Raw genomic sequence first — 22,817 nt, forward strand, 5'->3', positions numbered from 1 at the left:
TATACCGAAAATGTAACGGGATATATATATGGCGTTTTTTAATACATTAGGCCAATTCCATGAGAAAATTTGGTCAAAGTCTTTACAATACCAACCAGTAAGGAAAGTAGTAAAGTCGGACTGGGCCGACTATATGATACCCTCCACCACTTTGGGTATATTCAACAGATGTATCCTAAGATGTATCCTATCGATGCACCAATTACATAAAACCGGACGAAAATATATATGGGAGCTACATTTAAATCTGAACCGATTTTCACGAAATTTAGCTCACGTCATTCTAAACTTAATTCAGTAACCTATGACAAATTTCGTGCAAATTGAATGATTTTCAAAGACTTTGGTGCACCATTTACCTAAAATCGGGCGACTATATATATATATATATATATATAGGAGCTTTATATACATCTGAACCGATTTTCATGAAACTTGGCACACATTACTATAGACGCAATTCAGCACGCTATGCCAAATTTCGTGCAGAGATATATAGGGTCTTAAAAGCACCAATTACCTTAGATGAAAATATATGTGGAATCTATATCCAAATTTGAACCGATTTCAACGAAACTTTTCACAGGTTGGGTTATACTAATTTCAGTACGTTTTGTTCTTTCAAACATATATTGGTTCCTTGGTGTGTCAATTACTTAAAATCAATCGATCTATGCAATATTAGAACTTTGGTACATTATTTACATTAAATCTGACGGAAATATATATATATATATATATATATATATCTTAATCTGAACTGATTTTCACGAAACTCAGCACGCATCATTCCAGGAAACTTGGCATAAAGCACTCTAGGCTCTATTAAGTACGTTATGCCAAATTTCGTGCAAATCGAACGATATATAGGGACTTTGGTGCACCATTTACCTTAAATCGGCCAAAAATATATATGGGAGCTATATCTAAATCTGAACCGATTTTTCTCAATTTCAATAGGGTTCGTCCCTGGGCCAAAAAAGTGAATTGTGCCAAATTTCATCCAAATCGGATCATAAATGCGACCTGTATTTTGTTCACAAAAATACATGGACGGACGGACAGACGGACGGACATGCGTAAATCGACTCAGAAAGTGATTCTATGCATATTCTCAAAAGTAACTATGGGTCTATCTCGATTCCTTTTGCCTGTTACAAACATATGCACAAAGACATAATACCCTGTACCACAGTGTGGTGAAGGGTATAAAAATGGGGCGGGACCTGTAAGTTGGAGCATTATCAAAACTTGGTCCTTAATAGAAATGTTTCCGCAAAAATGTATTTTACCCTTCAATACCTCGGAATGAAATATACTATGAATGATATATGATACTACAATGGCAATGGATATATACTAATTTTTGGTAGGGAGATGTTACACCACATGAAACCAGGGTAGTTTCTGACTTCCACGAGTCGCCCCGATGGCCCCATGTTGTCTAGGGCCACAAAAATTTGCAGAGGGGTTGAGGAACACCTAATTAAGATCCCAATAATAAAAAATAAATAACTAAAAAAGCTTAACCCATTCGAAAGCTATAACGAATTTACTACGATTGTTTTAGATAGATTATCATTTAAGCATGGATTTAAATATATATTATTTTAATGTATATATAATTTTGAGTTTCTACATCTAGACCAGATCCGCATAGACTAATTTAAAACAAAAAACCTCACGATAGTCCAATTTTTTAATGTGTTACAGAGCTATCTTTGGATGGATACAAATGTACCACGGTTATTGATCTACGTATATTTTTTTGGTTATTGACCGTAGGGTTTAAAACGTTCTCAAATACCCCACACCATCCGAAAAGGTTATGTACTATTATTTGGGGGATATTTGGAAGCTTGGGCGAACATTAAATTACAGCCAAATACCAAATATATATATATATATATATATATATATAATATATATATTAATATATTAAATTAAATTCATCTTTTGAAAGTTTTTTTTTATAAATTTTGATCATTGTCGTAATATTAAAGTTTACTTAACGCATAGATTCCACTCACCGTTTAAACATGTCTGGGTAAATCAATTATCAAACTATAATTACAACTATTAACTGTCATTAAATATTAGATTATCAAACATACATACATACAAACATGTTTCATGGTACATTTAACTAAAATATTTATGAGAGCTTCAGCTAGTGGAAATTTGATCTGTTGGTAGTCTTTACTAAAGTTTATTTAATGAAGCGAATAATTTTGGATACATTTTTATTTTTAATTACCCGAATGGCATTGAACATTTTCGGTATATAAAGTTCAGCACAGCAATGATATGGCTAAACGTTTTCGAATTTTCCTAAAAATAAAAGTAATATTTTTTTTTCATTTCGAAACGCGAACATGTGGTCAAAAATAATTCTAAATTTGTTAATCTTTGGAATGGTGTTGGATGTGACATTGGCTTGTGTAAGTAACAGTAACATTTTATGTAATTTTTCGATATAGAAATTACACAAAAAAAATTTTATTTTACTTGTTAACCAAAATTAAAAAAATCAGAAGAATGTTTGATGCATTTCTTTCTTTAAATAAAATTTAATTAATTATAATATTTTCAGAACGGTTACAAAGTTAAAGTTTTAAAAACCGAAAATTGTGTTGATGATCCTGTTGTAGCTGCAGATCCCGAATTTACTCTTAAATTGAATAAGAAATGTGAATTCATACCGACCGGTTGTATTGTGAATAAAGCTTTCAAAACCGCTGTGGCTAAGTACAAAGTTATCAAAGATGGCGTTGTTGTCAAAGAAGGTAAAGCTGATACCTGCAACCTGGTAGGACAAGCTCCAGATAATATTAAGAAATATATGGAAATATTTGGTGCACCCACGTCATGTCCCGTTGAAGAGGTAGGTTACAATAAAATCGGGATTCAATTGATTAATTTGCTTATCCTTTATTTCAGGGTAAAATATGTGCAAATGATAAGAAAATGGACATAACCCAATTTAAATCATTGCTTGGTCTGGCCCGTGGCGTCATTTCCATACATACCGATATAACACATGATACAGTAAGTTATTTGAATTCCTCCAAAAGTTTTTATATACAATTTATCGATTTTTGTTTGTTTTTGTTTTTTAGGGAAAATCGTGTATAAACCTTGAAGTAGAAGTTTCCAAATAAAATTTTGTTTGTAATTTATGTAATGGACACCGATTAGGAATAGTCCACCCCTATAATGTAAAAGAAGTCATCGTTTTCAATTAATATATATATTCCGAAGAAAAGCTGAGTAGAAATGTGATCTGCAGCTGCTAGATTTTGCAATAAACTGTGTTATTTCATTGGGAATTAATTATTTTGAAATAATTGATCGGATGTTATTTTTTAAGGGGGAATTGGAGTTATTTCGTCACTATTTAAAATCAATTTCAGCTGAGTGGCCCCGGCGAACCCGCTAACAGGCCCAGAAGATTTAACATAGCCATATTACAAAGTGAATCCTCGATCTACTATGAGGTATTGCATCAATGTTGGCCTGATCGGAGTCACAAGGAATTACCACCTTGAGGTGAAAAATCAAAATACGGATATACCAAGAGAAAACTAAATAGTAAACTAAAGACACTCAGGTTGGACTAGTAACTTGAACATTTCAAAAGTGACGCGTGAAGCCGCATCAGGACCCACCACCGCCCTGTCAAGCTCTCATGCGAGGAGGTTATACACGAATAACACCTTCGCTAGGTACTGTTCTTGTCCTAAACGCTTCAAGACGCTTCGATCGTCTTCAAGATCGGAGCACTTGGAACGCATTTGTTGAAACAATGTGGCACGCTGGCAAACATGACAGGACGGTCGCTTACCATATAAGCGAACCATGAGTTATAAAGGCAACAAACAACACATCAGATCAGTGCGCAAAAAAAAACGCTTCCTCAAGTACTGTTCTTGTCCTAAACGCTTCACAAGTGAAACTACTTATACAATTAAGGGTCCGATCGTCTTCAAGATCGGAACACTTGGAACGCAAACATGCTAACATGACAGGACGTTCGCTTACCATATAAGCGAACCATGAGTTATAAAGGCAACAAGCAACACATCAGATCAGTGCGCAAAAAACGCTTGACGGTCCCAAAGACATTTGTCAGCTTCTCTATCAACCGATCATAGTAAGCAAGGAAAGTCAACCTCCGAGACACCATTATTCGGAGATACTTCACGAAGGACGGCAAGTCGTCGGCATAAGCACAAACTTTGAAGGAGGTAGCTAGCTTCCGCAAAAGAGGATCAATCACGAGCTTCCATATAGATGGAAAACAAATGGACCCCTGTGGGGCAACCACGCTGCACATCCCTCCAAACCGATGCACTGACACCCACGACACATGCCTTCCTATCTCTGAAATATTTCGCCCAAAGAGCAATCTCCCGGCACCCGATCTTTGACAACCTAGTGGGCACGCTAACCCCTAAGAAGTCAAATGTGCCATTGAAAACCACAAATATGTTGGGAACACATTAAATTTAGACCCGCAGAGGCTATCTAGCTCATGTCAACACGCGTCCACGATGCCTATAGCCTCGGTAAACCGAACTGATACAAGGGCGTGCCTTCGATGCAACATCTTGATGATCTTTCAAACCATCCATTCATACCTGATGATTTTCCATTTCTAACCCGGCAGACACTGTCCACAACTTCAATACGATCCAATCTCGAATCCGGAAGATTCCCAACAAAAGCCCTACGCTCTACCCCCACCCTGGGGTAGTTGTGGTGGAACTGATACGAAACGGCTTACCGCACACGGTATACAATACCCCACATATCTTCTCTATTGTTCTGTACAAATCACCTCCAATTGTATTCTTTACTCCTAGACAGCTCGTCTTTGTACGTCCCAAGAGCAGCAAGGAATTGTGCCTAAATCTTCCGGATTGGTTCACCTGGCTCTTTGGAAGCGCCTACTAAGTCTCATAACTTTTCGCAACATAGCACTTTGCGACAAGTTATTGACGCTGCTCATTGAACTTGCTGACCTAGTCATCTTTCTCACACAATACACAGATTTGTCCCAGTTTACATGTAGTTCCTTCCAGCCCCTCATGCGCTAAGTACCCATACGTCCCGAAAACGGTAATTGTACAATCTCTAATATTTCCAATTTCCAAGGAATATCCGCTATTTATTTTTTCTCAATTAAACAAAATTTAAATAATATCAATCTCCTTAGCGGCGGCAATCATGCCAACAAAACCATCCAAAACTTCTTTGGCCACTGGCAAAATCATTTCTGGAGGTAAAATGAAACCAAGTTCACCCTTATCACGCAATTCTATGGTATATGGAATTGGAATGCCCTTGACACCATAGGCCCATTCCTTGCCAGAGCCAGATACCTTATCTGTAAAACCACAAAACAAAAGCGTTAGGCAAATTTTATTTTCAGATACTGATAAGCATTAACTTACAAAGTGTTTGGGCACTGGAACCATAAGTGAATACCGTATTATAACGACGGTACAGGGCATCAGCAAAACCCTTGGCTACATGCATCATTTGACCATAATGTTCGGGTACTTCGGTGTCAGTGTGACCCCAAGGCGATAGAACATATTGACCATAGGAATGCAATGAAATATAAATTTTAATTGTATCCTCGGGAATGGTGTTGTTGATGAACTGTACCATTTGTTTAATTTCGGGATCCGATTCAGCATAGGGACCGGCATAGGTTTCTGAGCATGGATCATCAGAAGCACCGGCATCTGTTGGGAAAATTAATTTTAAATATTATTTAAATCGGCGAATAATATTTCATAATACATACACATCCACAGGAAATTAAAGTTGCGATTCATATCAGTACCAATGCATTTGCCAGTTGGATCTGAGGGTAATCTAGATTTACGCCACATGCGATTCTGCAAATGGAGAATTTCAACATTAAAACCAGTAAGGAAAGTAGTAAAGTCGGACGGGGCCGACTATATGATACCCTTCACCACTATGGGTATATTGAACAGGACTATTAACATGAAATTGGATGAAATAAAATATGTGATATTTATCTAAATTTGAATCTACATAGATCTATCCATAAAGTATGTAAATCGACTTCAAACAAATACTGGGCTATGTCTGTACTTCTAGAAAACGCAACTACGTAATTCTATGCTCAATTTTGTAAGTTGTGCAAAATTTGATGTCAATCTGACTACATGAGGAGTTTGATGCCCAATTTACTTAACATCGGGCGAAAATATATATGGAAGCTCTACCCAAATATTAAGCGATTTAAAACAAACATGTCACAGGTTAGGTTATAGTAATTTCAGAACGTTTTGTTCCTTTCAACCTATTGGTTCCTTGCAGCGTCACTTAAAATCCTTGGTGCGTTACTTAAAATCAATCTATAATAAAAGGGAGCTATATCTAAATCTGGACCGATTTTCACGAAAAAAAGCAGACATCACTCTAGGCTCACTTCAGTACGTTAAACCAAATTTCGTGCGAATCGAAAGATATATAGCGACTTTGGTGCACCATTTACATGAAATCGGACGAAACTATATACGGAAGCTATATAGAAATCTGGACCGATTTTCACGAAACTTGGCAGACATCTCTCTAGGCTCATTTCAGTACGTTATGCCAAATTTTGTGCAAATCGAAAGATATATATCGACTTTGGTGCACCATTTATATATGAAATCGGAGGAAACTATATATGGGAGCTATATCTAAATCTGAACCGATTTTCATGAAATTTTACACACATCATTCTAGACTCATTCCAGTACGCAATGCCAACTTTCGTGCAAATCGAAGGACATATAGGGGCTTTGGTACACCATTTACATTAAATCGGGCGAAACTATATATGGGAGCTATGTCTAAATCTGAACCGATTTTCTCCAATTTCAATAGGTTTCGTCCTTGGGCCAAATAAGTGAACTGTGCCAAATTTCATCCAAATCGGATCATAAATGCGACCTGTACTTTGTTAACAAAAATACATGGACAGACGGACGGACAGACGGACGGACGGACAGACGGACATGCATAAATCGACTCAGAAAGTGATTCTATGCATATTCTCAAAAGGAACCATGGGTCTATCTCGATTCCTTTTGCCTGTTACAAACATATGCACAAAGACATAATACCCTGTACCACAGTGTGGTGAAGGGTATAATTACTTATATATCCCATTTCCGCCCTTACTTACCACTTCATGTGAGTGAACAAACCCATCAACATTCAATACGGGAATTATCCACCAATCAACACTCTCGGCCATTTTTCGTACACCAGGATTGCGTGAAGTCAGTAATTCATCAATGACATATGTGATGGTGGCCGATGTAATCCATTCACGTGCATGAATATTCGATTCAATGAAGACGGCTTTGTTACCAGGTTTATGGGAAATTTTAATACCTTTGATCAAACGTCCTTCATAGGAGCGACCAATATCGAAAGGTGTCACAACATCGGGGTAATGTTCAGCAATTTCACCTAACCATGCATTAATTTCATCTAGTGTATGGAAATTCTCCCAATCAAAACCATATGATCTACTTTTGGGTTGTTCGTTATCAATTAAACTGAAATGAAATATTGAAAAATAGTAGTAAAAATAATAGGATGTATAAGAAACAAGGAAGTCATTCTAAAGAGAGTTATATAGGTAATAAAAAAATTCCATACGATTTTGAATCCGCTGCGAATATGAAATATCGAACATGCTCATATATAGGCCAATATTGAAAACGTTTGTGTAGAGGTCTTTCATTTGTGAAAAACATTCATCAATTTCGGCTTCTTCAGTAAGTCTTTTTATCTTGTTATTTTGGTACAATATTTATTCCGGTATTGACCAAATAATCCCCTGACATATTGGCTGTATAATTGTCGTCGTATTTGCTGGCTAAACTGTAATAATAAACCAGTGAGCCGAGCAGTATAGTCGGACGGGGCCGACCATACGATACCCTACACAACTACCACGGAACTCTAACTTTCTGCCGACGTTTATTCTGAGCATGGGCAATATTTCGTGATAGTTGCACCCTCTTGCCCGATTAAAGATCGACAGCACCTCTTCCTTACACTGACATATTTTCCGAATATTCCCAATATTGAGTACAGCCCTTCTAATTAATTGTCCAGATTCCCTTCACCGTGGATTGTGTTGTGATGTTCGGATTATAATTGTTTGGATGATAATTAAGTTTTCGGTCCACTTCATCTCAAAATTCGTATCTGATTTTCACCAAAATTTATAGCCGATATCCCTGACCATAACTGGATCCTCATTGAAAATTTCAAATCGATCAGCGCTATATTTCCGCCCCCTAGTGTGGTAGTGGGTTACTAAATAATATCTCAGTACGTAAGCACCTGTAAATATTTAAGAGTACCTCCCACATCTGAGTACATACGACCATATAATTAGTATCAATTTAAAGGTCACCCAATCCTCTTGGATATGCTATCAACTTCTCGGGTCGTTGATATTCAGTGGTAAATATATACGCTATAGAATACAAATTTTGTAATTTTTCACACAAAAGTCAGGGTCCATTTGACCCGCTAAATATTGACCGATCTTTATCAAAACAAGCTAATTCGCGGTGTTTGGGCCATAATTACGGCTTGTGGAGCGACCAGAAAAACCGACAAACAAAAAGTTTTTGGTCCATTTCATTCCCTAAATATTAACCGATCTTTTCCAAAAACAATAGGGGTCTTTATTGGCCAGAACCCATCCTACATGCAATTTCGTGAAGTTTGGTCCATAACTGTGGCCTGTATTGTGTTTACAAATTATAATGGACAGACGGGAGGACACACATGTCTAGATCGACTCAGCTAGTCGAGATATGACGATCGGTATACTTAAAGGTGGGTCTACGACCAATATTTCGCGGCGTTACAAACTTTTGAAGCTACACAAAGCTATAATACCCTGACAACATAGTTGTGTAGGGTATAAAAAACAATTTTCTTCCCAATAGGTTTAATATTGGAGTCCAGCTCCTGCCTTTTAATTTAGTCAAAATATGCTCAAAAATAATCCGGATTTATCAGCCAATATTCCTAAAAGTAGTCACCACTTAAAATTAACTTTGCCAAAACGCACCGCAAATATTTGTTTCAATTAAGCGGAGTCGTTTTTTAAATAAACATGACCTTTTGGAAGTAACTTCGTTTTCAATTATACAATTTTTTATACCATCTCCTTTTGTAACTCATCGAAATAATCATTTCCGACCCTATAAAGTATACAGATTCTTGATCAGCGTTAAATTCTATGACGATATAGCCATGTCCGTCTGTCTGTTGTAATCACTCTAGCGTCTAAACGAATTGAGATAGATCGCCAAAATTTTGCATAGAGTCGTTTGTCTGCAGGCAGGTCAAGTTCGAAGATGGGCTTTTTTGGTCCACGTTTAGGCAAAGCTTCCATATAAGGGTACCCCCAATTTTCGGTATTTTTATGGTTCTTGAGCGCATTTTTCAACCGAATTCGCTCAAATTTGGTACAATGGGGTACTAAAAATGATAGATATAGGTCCACTCAACTAAAAATGATAAATATAGGTCCACTTTTTCTGGTAGCACCCATATAAAGGTACCTTTTTGATCGCTCGCCCCTTTTTCGGGGTAGTCCCCATATAACCCCCTTTTTATATTAAAATAGTTATCTGATTTGTTCCGGGTTTTGAGTTTCGTTCTAAGTCTCTGTTGTAATCATTTCACCTGCGGAGGATAGGGAGTTAAAAAATTAGAACTTAAGGTTCGATAATAAACTATGGCCTCATTTCGACCTAGCCCCTGTGTAAAGGTTCCAGAAGGAGTGGACCGATATTCCCCATCTTCGAACTTGAACTAAGTTTGGAAGAAATAATAAAATGAGCAAAGTTTGGATGAATTCTAAATTTTCTGAAACGGATTTGGTCCAAAGAAACATGGGGTCTAGAACCAATATTTCGATGAGGCTCATTTTCACCGTGTTAAAGTGTATACACCCTCATTAGCCATAAGGCTGTGGGTACAATTATCCATTAAACATTTTTGAAATTTGTATTATGGTTTACATAATCCAGTTTTTAGAAATGCTGATATAGGTCCACTTTTTGGTATCTTTCCTATATATTTATTTCAAGTACCTGTCTGTATCTATGGTGGAGGGCATCCAAAGTTCGACCCGGCCGAACTTAACGCTTTTTCACTTGTTTATTATTTAAACGGAGTTTCAAATCGTGTGTGAAACATTAAATAATTATTAGGTTCAAAATTCTGTAACTCGTTGAAATAATAGTTCCAGATTCTTAATCAGCGTAAAATGCTATAAAAGGGGGGAAATTTAAAGATGGGTTATATGGGATCACGTTTGCGTATAACACCCATAACCGTACACCTATTTTTCTAAATTTTTGAGAGCACTGAATTTGCTTTAATTTTGCAAATCTTCCTAGATAAGATGATCAACATTTGCCAAATTTTAAGGTAAGCACCCATACCCTAAACAACTACAAAGAAAATCTAACTGTTTACGGTTCTATATTCTGAGCCTGGAAAATATTTCGCGATATTTGCACTCTTTTGGCCGATTAACGGCATAAAATAATAAGTTGGTCACTTTAGGTTTTGGTTTAATTGACCATCGGAATATTAGTGACCATCAACTGAACCACCTTTCTAACAATTTACTCAGATCTCCTTCATAGTGTGAAATATGTGATGTTCTGCATATAATAATGTCCCCTAGAGCGTATAGAAAATCGGACAAAAATAAAGTTTTCGGTTCATTGCATGAAAATTATAGGCGTCGTCCTTGACCACAACCCAAAACTTCTTGTAAAATTTCAAAGCAATTAGCGCGACGTTTCCGCTCTTTAGTAGAGTAATGGTAATATCAAGCAATATAAGAATGTACTTAATTACAAATATCATAAGCATTTAATTAAAACTTCCACATCCGTGAAGATAGAACATAATATACAAATTTTGCCATTTTTCACACAAAAATCTGGGTTCCAATTGACCCGCTAAATATTGACCGATCTTCATCAAAACAACCATGCTTATCCTGGGGTAAAATTTCGTGGGTTTCAGGTCATAATTGTGACCTTTACAGCGACAAGAAAAACAGACAAAAATAAAGTTTTCGGGCCATTTCATTCCCTAAATATTAAACGATCATTACCAAAAACAATACGGGTCTTCTTTGGACAGACGGTAGAAAAATATATGCAGCTCTCCTAAAGGAAGAATACCTCCAGCTCTCCTATAGGAAGAAAAATATCTGAATCTCTTCAATAGGAAGAAGAATACCTGCAGCTCTTCCACAGGAAAAAAAAATACTAGAAGCTCTCCTAAGGGAAGAATAACTCCAGCTCTCCTATAGGAAGAAAAATACCTGCAACTCTTCCATACGAAGAAGAAGAATAACTGCAGCTCTTACACAGGAAGAAAAATTCTTGCAGCTCTCCACGGGAAGAAAAATGCTTGCAGCTCTTCTATAGGAAGAAGAATACTAGCAGATCTTCATGCACAGTCCAGATCGACTAAGCTAGTCGATGTATGATATATGATCGGTAAAGAAGGAATAATATTTCGCGGCGTTATAAAACTCTTAGGTATGCACAAAGATATATTACCTTGACAACATAGTTGTGTGGGAAATAAAATTATTTTTTAATATCCCGCCCGTTATATCCACATTTTTAACCACACTTCTCAAAATCAATTGCTGTAGTAGTAGTTCCACGTTGCCTTAAAAATTTTATTTCATGTAAATGACAGTATACCTATTATGGAGGTTTTTTTTTTGTATTTTTCAATATATTCCCTGTCGTCAAATGAGTAGCTAACTAAAAAAAAAAACAATTTAAAGTTAGCTGGTATAATTTTAAACGGCGTCAATTTTAATTTATGCCTGTGTTATTTTTGTAAACACGATACAGGTCACAGTTATGGACCAATATTCACGAAATTTTGCATGTAGGATGGGTTTTGGCCAATGTTTTTGGTTAATATTTAGGGGATGATACCAAATCTAAATTTTTGTCGGTTTATAATTAAGTGTAATAAATGGCCCGAACATCGTGAAATTTTGCATGGAGAAGGGGATAAGCATGCCTGCTTTCATAAAGATCGGTCAATATTTAGCGGGTCAAATGGACCCTGACTTTTGTGTGAAAAATGACAAAATTTGTATTCTATAGCGTATATATTTACCCCTGAATGACATAGATCCGAGAAGTTGATATTATATCCAAGAGTAGTGGTTGACCTTTAAATTAATACCAATTATATTGATGTATGTGCTCGGATGTGGGAGTTACACCTAAATATTTGCAGGTATCTCCGTATTCGTATATTATTTAGTAACCCATTATCACTCCAGAGCGCGGAACTATAGCGCTGATCGCTTTGAAATGTTCCATAAGGTTCCAGTTATGGTCAAGGACAACGCCTATAATTTGTGGTGATGATCAGATAATAATTTTGGACTGATGTGGACCGAAAACTTAATTGTTTGTGTTATTTTCGAGTCGATATATAGACCACAAATGAAAGCCGAACATCACAACACAACCCACGTTGAAGGTAATCTGGACAATAGCTGTACTGAATACTCGTAATATTCGGAAAATATGTCAGTGTGAGGAAGAGGTGGTGTTTACCTCTAATCGGGCAAGAGGATGCCAATATCACCAAGTATTGCCCAGGCTCGGAATAAACATCCGCAGAAAATTTGAGTTCCGTGGTAGTTGTGTAGGGTATCGTATGGTCGGCCCGTCCGAATATAATGCTCCGCTCACTGGTTTTATTTTTGTATTTTTCAATATATTCCCTGTCGTCAAATGAGTAGCTAACTAAAAAAAAAAAAAAAACAATTCAAAGTTAGCTGGTATAATTTTAAACGGCGTCAATTTTAATTTATGCCTTGGAAGTGTAATTTTGTAACCAAATCCCGCGTTTAATTTGTCGATTGAAAGTCGTTTGTTTATAAAGTGTTGTGATATTATCTAAAGTTTTACAGTGAGTTTATAATTAAATGTAATAAATAATATGGTTAAATGTAATGTGGTTGTTTGAACACACAATTTTTATACCCTTCACCACACTGTGGTACAGGGTATTATGTCTTTGTGCATATGTTTGTAACAGGCAAAAGGAAACGAGATAGACACATGGTTCCTTTTGAGAATATGCATAGAATTACTTTCTGAGTTGATTTACGCATGTCCGTCCGTCCGTCCGTCTGTCCGTCCATGTATTTTTGTGAACAAAGTATAGGTCGCATTTATGATCCGATTTGGATGAAATTTGGCATAGGTGACTTATTTGGTCCAAGGATGAACCCTATAGAAATTGGGAAAAATCGGTTCAGATTTAGATATAGCTCCCACATATATTTTCGTCCGATTTAATGTAAACGGTCCCTATATATATTTCGATTTGTACGAAATTTGATACAGCGTAATGAATTGGGTCTAGAATGATGTGTGTAAAGTTTCCTGAAAATCTATTCAGATTTGGATATAGCTCCCATATATATTTTCGTCCGATTTAAGGTAAATGGTGTACCAAAGTCCCTATATATCTTTCGATTTGCACGAAATTTGGCACAGCGTAATAAATTAGGTCTAGAATGATGTGTGTTAAGTTTCGAGAAAATCGGTTCAGATTTGGATATAGCTCCCATATATATTTTCGTCCGATTTAAAGTAAATGGTGTACCAAAGTCTCTATATATACTTCGATTTGCACGAAATTTAGCATAGCGTACTGAATTAAGTCTAGAACGATGTGTGTTAAATTTTGTGAAAATCGGTTCAGATTTAGATATAGCTCCCATATATATTTTAGTCCGATTTTAGGTAAATGGTGTACCAAAGTCTCTATATATACTTCGATTTGCACGAAATTTAGCATAGCGTACTGAATTAAGTCTAGAACGATGTGTGTTAAATTTTGTGAAAATCGGTTCAGATTTAGATATAGCTCCCATATATATTTTAGTCCGATTTTAGGTAAATGGTGTACCAAAGCCCCTTTATATCCTCCGATTTGCACGAAATTTGGCATAGCGTACTGGATTGAGTCTAGAATGATGAGTGGTGAGTTTCGGGAAAATCGGTTTAGATTTCGACATCTCTCCCATATATATTTTCGTCCGATTTTATGTAAATGGTGCACCAAGGTCCTTCGATTTGCACAAAATTTGGCATAGCGTACTGAATTAAGTCTAGAAGGATGTGTGTTAATTTTCGTGAAAACCGGTTCAGATTAAATATAGCTCGCACATATAGATTGTATTTTTAACAACGCGGCGTACCGAATAGGGTGTATAAATTTTGCTATAAATCGTTTCCATAAATTTTCCCCATATTAAAGTTAGGGTAGGTTGGAGAAAGAGGGAACATAGGCATGCAATTTTTAGGATACATATGTACAACACACCCAAAGTGGTGAAGGGTATCATATAGACGGCCCAGGCCGACTTTACTACTTTCCTTACTGGTTTTTTTTTAATACAGAAGAAAAAAAGAAACATGAGAAGTGCGAGTAAACGACATTTGAGGTGGCTTTATAAAAGGGAAAGAATTTTGTACATCGCAAAACTAACATCCAGGAATGTTGCAGATTTCCAATCAATTAGCCCAAGCGATGACTTACCAAGCACAAGTGAAGATTATAGTCAGGTTGAGTGAATGGTATTTTAAACACAAGCCATCCCGAGATTGTTTTCAAAATCTGCTAAAAATTTTGATTGAGGAAAATTTGAATCTGCCCTCTAGTGCAAACGCTTTTATTAAAAAACGACAAAAATTGTGTTTGAGATCAGAGCCTCCGTGTTTGAGTTATTAAGGGTCTCAAGCATTTTATATGATTGCGGAAAAATACTTCTAGATATAAATATTGATGGCCTGTTGTCGTTTAAAAGCTCCAGAACTCAATTATGGCCAATTGTCCCGAAATCTGTTTTTCCTCTTGGAATTTATGTCGGCAAGCAAAAACCGCATGACATAACAAGTTATCTGAGTGATCTTGTTACGGAATTAATTGATACTGGGTTATATATACATAATAAAGTTGTGACATTCGGAATAAGGGACCTGATTTGTTATACTCCAGCTAAAGCTTTCACTTGTGGTATAGTTGGCCACACTTCATCACACGGATGTTCGAGATTTACTCAAATCGGGAACAAAATTGGGAATGTGCTTACATATTCTTCGGCTTCACGTGAACTTATAACTGATGATGATTTTAAAACAATCATCACCAAATTAAATTTCGATCAAAACAATCGCCCTTTCAAGTGCTTGAGCTTGATATGATAACACAAGTTCCCCTTGACCCAATGGATCTGATTGACCTTGGTGTTGTAAAGAAAATGCTGGTTCGATTATATACGGATAAAACAAACTTTAAAATCACCAAACAAGTTAAAAGCGATATTTCTAATCACTTAAAATCCTTAACACAATATACTCCAAGAGAATTTTCAAGACATTCGCGAGAATTCCGTCAATTCTTATTTATACAAGTTCCGTCAATTTTTATTTTATACAGGTGTCCTGGTTTTAAAGGACAGGGTTCACGAAGACCTGTATTATGAATTCCTTCTACTTCATTGTGCTACCAGAATGCTGCCTTGTCCAAGAACATATGAAAAAAAATTTGGAAAATGCGCAAGTTCACTTTGGACTGGAAGACAGCATATCATACAATGTACATAATATGTTGCATATAACTGAATGTGCGTAAGTATTTGGATCAATTCAAAATTTTTCCTGTTACCCCTTTGAAAATTATCTCCAAAAATTGAAAAAAATTGTAAAAAACCTTCAAAAATTTTCAACAAATTCATATTAGTACAAAAAAAAGAAGTGAAAATGAAAAACAAAAAACGGGGTCATTGTTAGCGTTGAAACAAATGAATATTTTTTTCATCTATTTGCCCTAACAATTTTTGCGCCATCAAACCATTTATACCATTTGAAATTACTGGTTTCTCATTAACTACCCCGGTGTCAGTAGTGGGTCGTCGATTTCTAAATATTGAGAGCTTTTTTTAGGAGCCATTTAATTCAGCTGATGTTTTGGGCACTTTTTAACATTGAAGACATTGAGTTGAAATTTGCAGGATTTGCATTTGAGAACAAGTATCTCTTAGTACCACTTTTGCATCACTGCCAATGATAAGATGTTCAAACAACCACATTCAAAAATAAAAAATCTACGAATATATTTTAAAATTTACAAAATATCAACATTTAATTATCTAGATGTCACTCCCCCAAATAAATCGAAAAACTCCTGGCCTAAAACCCGTAGCAACTTGTAAGTAAGCATCACACCAACATGTTTTTGTTAATAAATAATATATTACATTGCAGATCAGAATAAGATCAGAAAAATTGTGCCAAACATTTTGAATAGCAGTTTAAACAAATTAACAGTAAGAAAAATAAGCAAAAATAATTTCCAAAAGCCAATATATTTATGTAAAATTTTGTGTTTACCCTTGTTTATATTCAATACAAAATCTTCAAGGTAATTACTTTCAATACCATTCAAATCGATATTAAAAATGTATTTTTTTCACGAGTCGTAGCTAATTACAAATATATTCATTTTGTTTATATTTTATATGATTATTATTCTCTATTTACAGAAACTATTTTTAAACAAAATGAAAAAAATATGAAAGCCCTTTCTGAACACAAAGTGTTATCAGAAAGAATTTTATATCAGGAGGTAACTCAAAATAATTTGGCCTCTACATTCCCCTTGGATTCCATTAATAAATTAACTGAACTAAGTTACACTATAAATGAAAATAATCGTAACGATTACGTAAGTTTCCTAATAACATTTCTGATTTTGTTTATAAAATCATTTATTTTTACTCCACAGATAAATGCAATGAAAACGTTTGCCAAAAACAGGGATAATGGCAAATAATTTGTACATGGGCATCAATTTAGAGGGAATTCATGGAAAAAAGCGTTTGAAGGACTTTCCTTATTTTTATGGTATTTTAACAGGTAAGTCCTCATTTGAAACCAGTAAGGAAAATAGTAAAGTCGGCCTGGGCCGACTATATGATACCCTTCACCACTTTGGGTATATTGTACATATGTATCCTAACAATTGCATGCCTATGTTCCCTCTTTCTCCAAACTATCCTAATTTTAATATGGGGAAAATTTATGGAAACGATTTATAGCAAAATTTATACACGCTATTCGGTACGCCGCGTTGTTAAAAATACAATCTATATGTGCCACCTATATTTAATCTGAACCGGTTTTCGCGAAAATTAACACACATCCTTCTAGACTTAATTCAGTACGCTATGCCAAATTTTGTGCAAATCGAAGGACCTTGGTGCACCATTTACATAAAATCGGACGAAAATATATATGGGAGAGATGTCGAAATAAACCGATTTTCCCGAAACTCAACATCATTTAGACTCAATCCAGTACGCTATGCCAAATATATATAAAGGGAGCGAAAATATATATATCTATATCAAATCTGAACCGATTTTCTGGAAACTTAACACACATCATTCTAGACCTAATTCATTACGCTGTGCCAAATTTCGTGCAAACCGAAAGATATATAGGGACTTTGGTACATCATTTACCTTAAATCGGACGAAAATATATATGGGAGCTATATCCAAATCTGAACCGATTTTCAGGAAACTTAACACACATCATTCTAGACCTAATTCATTACGCTGTGCCAAATTTCGTGCAAATCGAAAGATATATAGGGACTTTGGTACACCATTTACATTAAATCGGACGAAAATATATATAGGAGCTATATCCAAATCTGAATAGATTTTCAGGAAACTTTACACACATCATTCTACACCCAATTCATTACGCTGTATCAAATTTCGTACAAATCGAAATATATATAGGGACCGTTTACATTAAATCGGACGAAAATATATATGGGAGCTATATATAAATCTGAACCGATTTTTCCCAATTTCAATAGAAATCGGATCATAAATGCGACATGTACTTTGTTCACAAAAATACATGGACGGACAGACAGACGGACATGCGTAAATCAACTCAGAAAGTAATTCTATGCATATTCTCAAAAGGAACCATGTGTTTATCTCGTTTCCTTTTGCCTGTTACAAACATATGCACAAAGACATAATACCCTGTACCACAGTGTGGTGAAGGGTATAAATATATATATATATATAATTTAAATCCAAAATCATACAAATACACATTTTCATACACATTCATCATTTAAACAGATGCCTGCCGATCCCTTGGCTCTGAGGATATAGATGCTGATCTACGCAACGCCTTAAAAATAATCAAGAAGCGTTGTATCCATTCTAAGTGCGTCCAAAAAAAATTAGCAAAAACGAATAATTAATTTAAAAAATTTAACTACAGAGTGGTGATGGGTGTAAAGCATCAAATGTGCGAACTAATTTTTTGGTAGTACTAAGATTTTTAAAACCAAAAACTAATATTAATTTCCTTTTTATTATTAAACCGCATATGTTCAAAATATTTTTTAACCTAACGTGCAGAAGCTAACTTTTCCCTGATAACGATTTGACTTACAAATAGTTATTTAAAAAAATTAACTGAAAGTGTATGTTAACAAGTAAATATATAGCTAACTGCTAAGTTACCTATAAGTTAACTGCTAACTTTATAGTCAGTTATCCAGCAGTTAACTTATAGGTAACTTAGCAGTTAGCTATATATGTACTTGTTTAAATACACTTTCATTTAATTTTTTTAAATAACTATTTGTAAGTCAAATCGTTATCAGGGAAAAGTTAGCTTCTGCACGTTAGGTTAAAAAATAAAGTAATGCATATTCGGACAATTGACTACTTCGTAGGACATCACAATGTTAAAATAGTCAGTTGATTCCATGTAAAAAAGTCGATTTATCAACCACTACTAATTGAAAAAAAAGTTAGTTTTCATTTAGTTGAATGTACGACAGGGTTATGTCTCAGATTTTATTGTTGACACACCCTATAAATTAAAATTTAGGTATTTATTTCGAACAAATCCGACCCTAAACATCTACGAAATAATTACCTTTCTTATCATGCCATCAATGATTTGATCAAAAAATTCACTGATTAAATTTTTCCACTTACCTTTGGACATTCTCAATTTTTACTCGATATTTAATGTTGTACTGGTTTAAACGTTCCTCAAAAGCAGATTGTTCAGAGGGCTTGACCATCACATCACAGTTTTCGCCGAATTGATGAATATCCTTCCAGAAATCAAGCTGTGTGTGAGTTTTTAATAAAAATCCATTAATAAATAAACCCTTTCTGCATAACTGCAAATAGTATTACCGCAAACAAACCATTTAACGATTGAAAATGTTCATATTGCTGCTCATTTTCAATGGTAACTTCGTAAACTTTATAATTGTCATAACGAACTTTTTGTGGCTCTACAGAAGCGCCAGTAATTAAATGAATTAAACCAATGAAAATAATTAACTCCCGGAGACCTTTCATGGTGGAAGAGGAGGTATATTTTTCCAATTTTATTTAATACACCAATTTGTACTTTCCCGAAGATCTTGACACACCTGCGTTCAACTGCTGACTGATTTTTCTCCCTTTCGGAAGGCTAAATTGTTATAGCTTTTAGTAATCAGAAATAAACAAAATATATACATACCTGCATACAAGCGCGATTACGGTAGCCACTATAGAATTTAATCTTTTATGACAACACCACCACCGCCCGATTTATTGGCAAATATCAAGTGCTTGAAATTAACCCAATTTAGATTAAGCGGACGAAGCGGAGCGTACTCACAATCGCATCGAAGGTACACCAGCGTCGTTTTTCTTTTTCTTCTGTTTGTGAGAATTACCATTGATAAATATATTTATTTATTTCCACTAAGAGGGTGTTCCATTTGTGCAGCTCTCATTGCACAAAATGTTAAAAATTATAAATTCCACTGGCGTTCGATATCCAGTTGTTCTTCGGTTGATAATATTGTTGTACGAGTGTGTGCAAACAACAGGCGGAAATATGTCAGTGTCTGTCTGAAGTGACACTCAGTCACCATTGACTATGAAAAAAAAAGAAATAACATTAACATGTGTTATGTTCTGCTGGTCGTTAAACTTTCAAAACACATCTAATGGAGGTAGTACCATACATGAATATATTCTGGAAATGTTGCTTTCCATGGCTTTCAAAATTGGGGAAATTTTATAAAATATGCCAACATAAGTTTCTATGTTTTGGGACTTCTCCATATTTTTTATACCCTTCACCACACTGTGGTACAGGGTATTATGTCTTTGTGCATATGTTTGTAACAGGCAAAAGGAAACGAGATAGACCCATAGTTCCTTTTGAGAATATGTATAGAATCACTTTCTGAGTCCATCCGTCTGTTGGTGTCAAATTGTAAACAAAGTACTGGTCGCATTTACAATCCGATTTGATTGAAATTTGGCACAGCTCATTTGTTTGGCCCAAGGACGAACCCTATTGAAATTGGGAAAAATCGGTTCAGATTTAGATATAGATCCCATATATAGTTTCGACCGATTTCATGTAAATGGTGCACCAAAGTCCCTATATATCTTTCGATTTGCACGAAATTTGGCATGACGTACTGAATTAGGCCTAGAATGATGTCTGCCGAGTTTCGTGAAAATCGGATCAGATTTAGATATAGCTCCCATATATAGTTTCGTCCGATTTCATGTAAATGGTGCACTAAAGTCCCTATATATCTTTCGATTTGCACTAAATTTGGCATAACGTACTGAATTGAGCCTAGAGTGTTGTCTGCCAAGTTTCGCGAAAATCGGTGCAGATTTAGATATAGCTCCCATATATAGTTTCGACCGATTTCATGTAAATGGTGCACCAAAGTCCCTATATATCTTTCGATTTGCATGAAATTTGGCATGACGTACTAAATTGAGCCTAGAGTGTTGTCTGCCAAGTTTCGTGAAAATCGGTCCAGATTTAGATATAGCTCCCATATATAGTTTCGTCCGATTTCATGTAAATGGTGCACCAAAGTCCACATATATCTTTCGATTTTCAAATTTGGCATAGCGTACTGAATTGATGCTGGAATGATGTGTGTTGAGTTTCGTGAAAATCGGTTCAGATCTAGATATATATATATTTTCGTCCGATTTAATGTAAATATGTTGCATAGTGTACTGAATTCAATCCAGAATGATGTGTTCCAAGTTTCGTGAAAATCGGTAGAGCTTTCTTATATTATAGAATGATTTTAAGTAATTGACGCACCAAGGAACCTATATATGGCTGATAGGAACAAAACGTTCTGAAATTAGTATAACCTAACATGTGACAATTTTCGTTGAAATCGGTTCATATTTGGATATAGCTTCCATATATATTTTCATCCGATTTTGAAGTAGATTGTGCGTCAAACCCCTCATGTTTGTCAGATTGACATCAAATTTTGCACAAAATTGAGAAGAGAATAACGTAGTTGCGTTTTCTAAAAATACAGACAAAGCCCAACGGATGACCTATTGATATTTGTTTGAAGTCGATTTACATACTTTCCCATTGTAACAAACGAATGACGTGTTTATGGATAGATCTAGGTCGTTTAACATTTATATAAATATCACATATTTTAGTTCATCCAATTTCATGATAATTGTCCTCTTTAATATACCCATAATAGTGAAGGGTATCATATAGTCGGCCCCGTCCGACTTTACTAATTTCCTTACTGTTTTTTTTTTTTTTTGAGCGCTTGCAATGTAACGTATTTCCACATAGATTATTTTAATAAAAACAAGTATGAAAGTGTCAGTCAGTGTTGCCGACAGATATATAGATTGAATATAATCGTATACCGCCATATAGAATTTTAAAATTTTCTAAATTTTTACACTTTGTGTGAGTGGTACCAGGAGGTGTCTTTCGATGAGTCCCATCTTCGCACTTGATCTAGGTTTGCATGAAATCGGAATGTTCGATTCTTTTGGTTTAGAAATGTTCAAAATGTTGACATTTTGCGGGAAAGTTACCAAAAATGGTTCCCATTTTCGGGCTTAATGTTGGTTTTGTAAAAAATATTACGATGTGCAAAGTTAGGATAAAATTGGATATGTAAAATTTTCCCTATATGAACCAATAACCCTTTCCTTAATCATTACGCAGGCTTGTTTAAAATAATTGGATACAAAAAGTTGCTCAAATCGAATACTTATATAAAATTAATTTTTTTAGCAAAATTTTGTCCATTTTTTGTGATTTACCAGAAAGAGTGGATCAGTATTCCCCATATTCGAACTATATTTAAGTTTGAAAGATGTGACACGTTAGACGAAACGTTAGAACGAAATCAGACATGAATTGGCGAAGTTTTACAAGATTCTCGACTTGATCGCTCGCTCGCTTCAAAACGACTGAGATAATTTTGGAATTTGAACTTACGAGTACAAAATGTAGATCTATGATAGATGATTGGTCGAGGATTTTTTTTTTGAATGGAAGGTCTTAAATATTTATATTTTCTTTCTGCATGACATATTTAAAATAGAATATTTATAATGGAGCTTTGACATTTTGCAAATATTTGGTATTGAATACGGAATATAATAGTGCAAGTTTTAATAACGTCCCATATAAACTTACCGCCCCCTTTTCGTTATTTTGAAAGTTTTTATACCCTACACAACTATGTTGTCAGGGTATTATAGCTTTATGCAGCCCCAAGAGTTTGTAACGCCGCGAAATATTGGTCCT

The 22,817-nt window shown here is 35.2% G+C and overlaps 2 protein-coding genes across 2 annotated transcripts; one reads left to right on the forward strand and one right to left on the reverse strand.

Moving 5' to 3' along the window:
• Window positions 1-2,414: 2,414 nt before the first annotated feature.
• On the forward strand, window positions 2,415-3,161 carry LOC133323600 (uncharacterized). The gene is made up of 4 exons (XM_061532516.1): window positions 2,415-2,441; window positions 2,594-2,884; window positions 2,941-3,048; window positions 3,120-3,161. The coding sequence occupies exons 1-4, from the start codon at window positions 2,415-2,417 to the stop codon at window positions 3,159-3,161; spliced, it is 468 nt and encodes a 155-aa protein (XP_061388500.1).
• Window positions 3,162-5,195: 2,034 nt separating this feature from the next.
• Window positions 5,196-19,561, reverse strand: LOC133323601 (zinc carboxypeptidase). The gene is made up of 6 exons (XM_061532517.1): window positions 19,394-19,561; window positions 19,187-19,323; window positions 7,217-7,595; window positions 5,816-5,909; window positions 5,457-5,753; window positions 5,196-5,389 (listed from the first exon to the last, which is right to left on the reverse strand). The coding sequence occupies exons 1-6, from the start codon at window positions 19,559-19,561 to the stop codon at window positions 5,196-5,198; spliced, it is 1,269 nt and encodes a 422-aa protein (XP_061388501.1).
• Window positions 19,562-22,817: the final 3,256 nt, after the last annotated feature.

This window comes from Musca vetustissima, unplaced genomic scaffold (genome assembly GCF_032173495.1).
Source record: "Musca vetustissima isolate MV318-11 ecotype Yass unplaced genomic scaffold, APGP_CSIRO_Mvet_v1 utg797, whole genome shotgun sequence".
Classification (NCBI taxonomy): Eukaryota; Metazoa; Arthropoda; class Insecta; order Diptera; family Muscidae; genus Musca; species Musca vetustissima.

Bases quoted from the DNA above. Each gene is read 5' to 3' on its own strand.
- LOC133323600 (XM_061532516.1), top strand. From the start codon at position 2,415: ATGGTGTTGGATGTGACATTGGCTTGT. The intron at 2,442-2,593 runs GTAAGTAACAGT...TAATATTTTCAG, and splicing joins TGGATGTGACATTGGCTTGT to AACGGTTACAAAGTTAAAGT. The intron at 2,885-2,940 runs GTAGGTTACAAT...CCTTTATTTCAG, and splicing joins CGTCATGTCCCGTTGAAGAG to GGTAAAATATGTGCAAATGA.
- LOC133323601 (XM_061532517.1), bottom strand. From the start codon at position 19,561: ATGAAAGGTCTCCGGGAGTTAATTATTTTCATTGGTTTAATTCATTTA. The intron at 19,324-19,393 runs GTAATACTATTT...ACTCACACACAG, and splicing joins CGTTAAATGGTTTGTTTGCG to CTTGATTTCTGGAAGGATAT. The intron at 7,596-19,186 runs GTAAGTGGAAAA...ATTTCATTTCAG, and splicing joins AAAATTGAGAATGTCCAAAG to TTTAATTGATAACGAACAAC.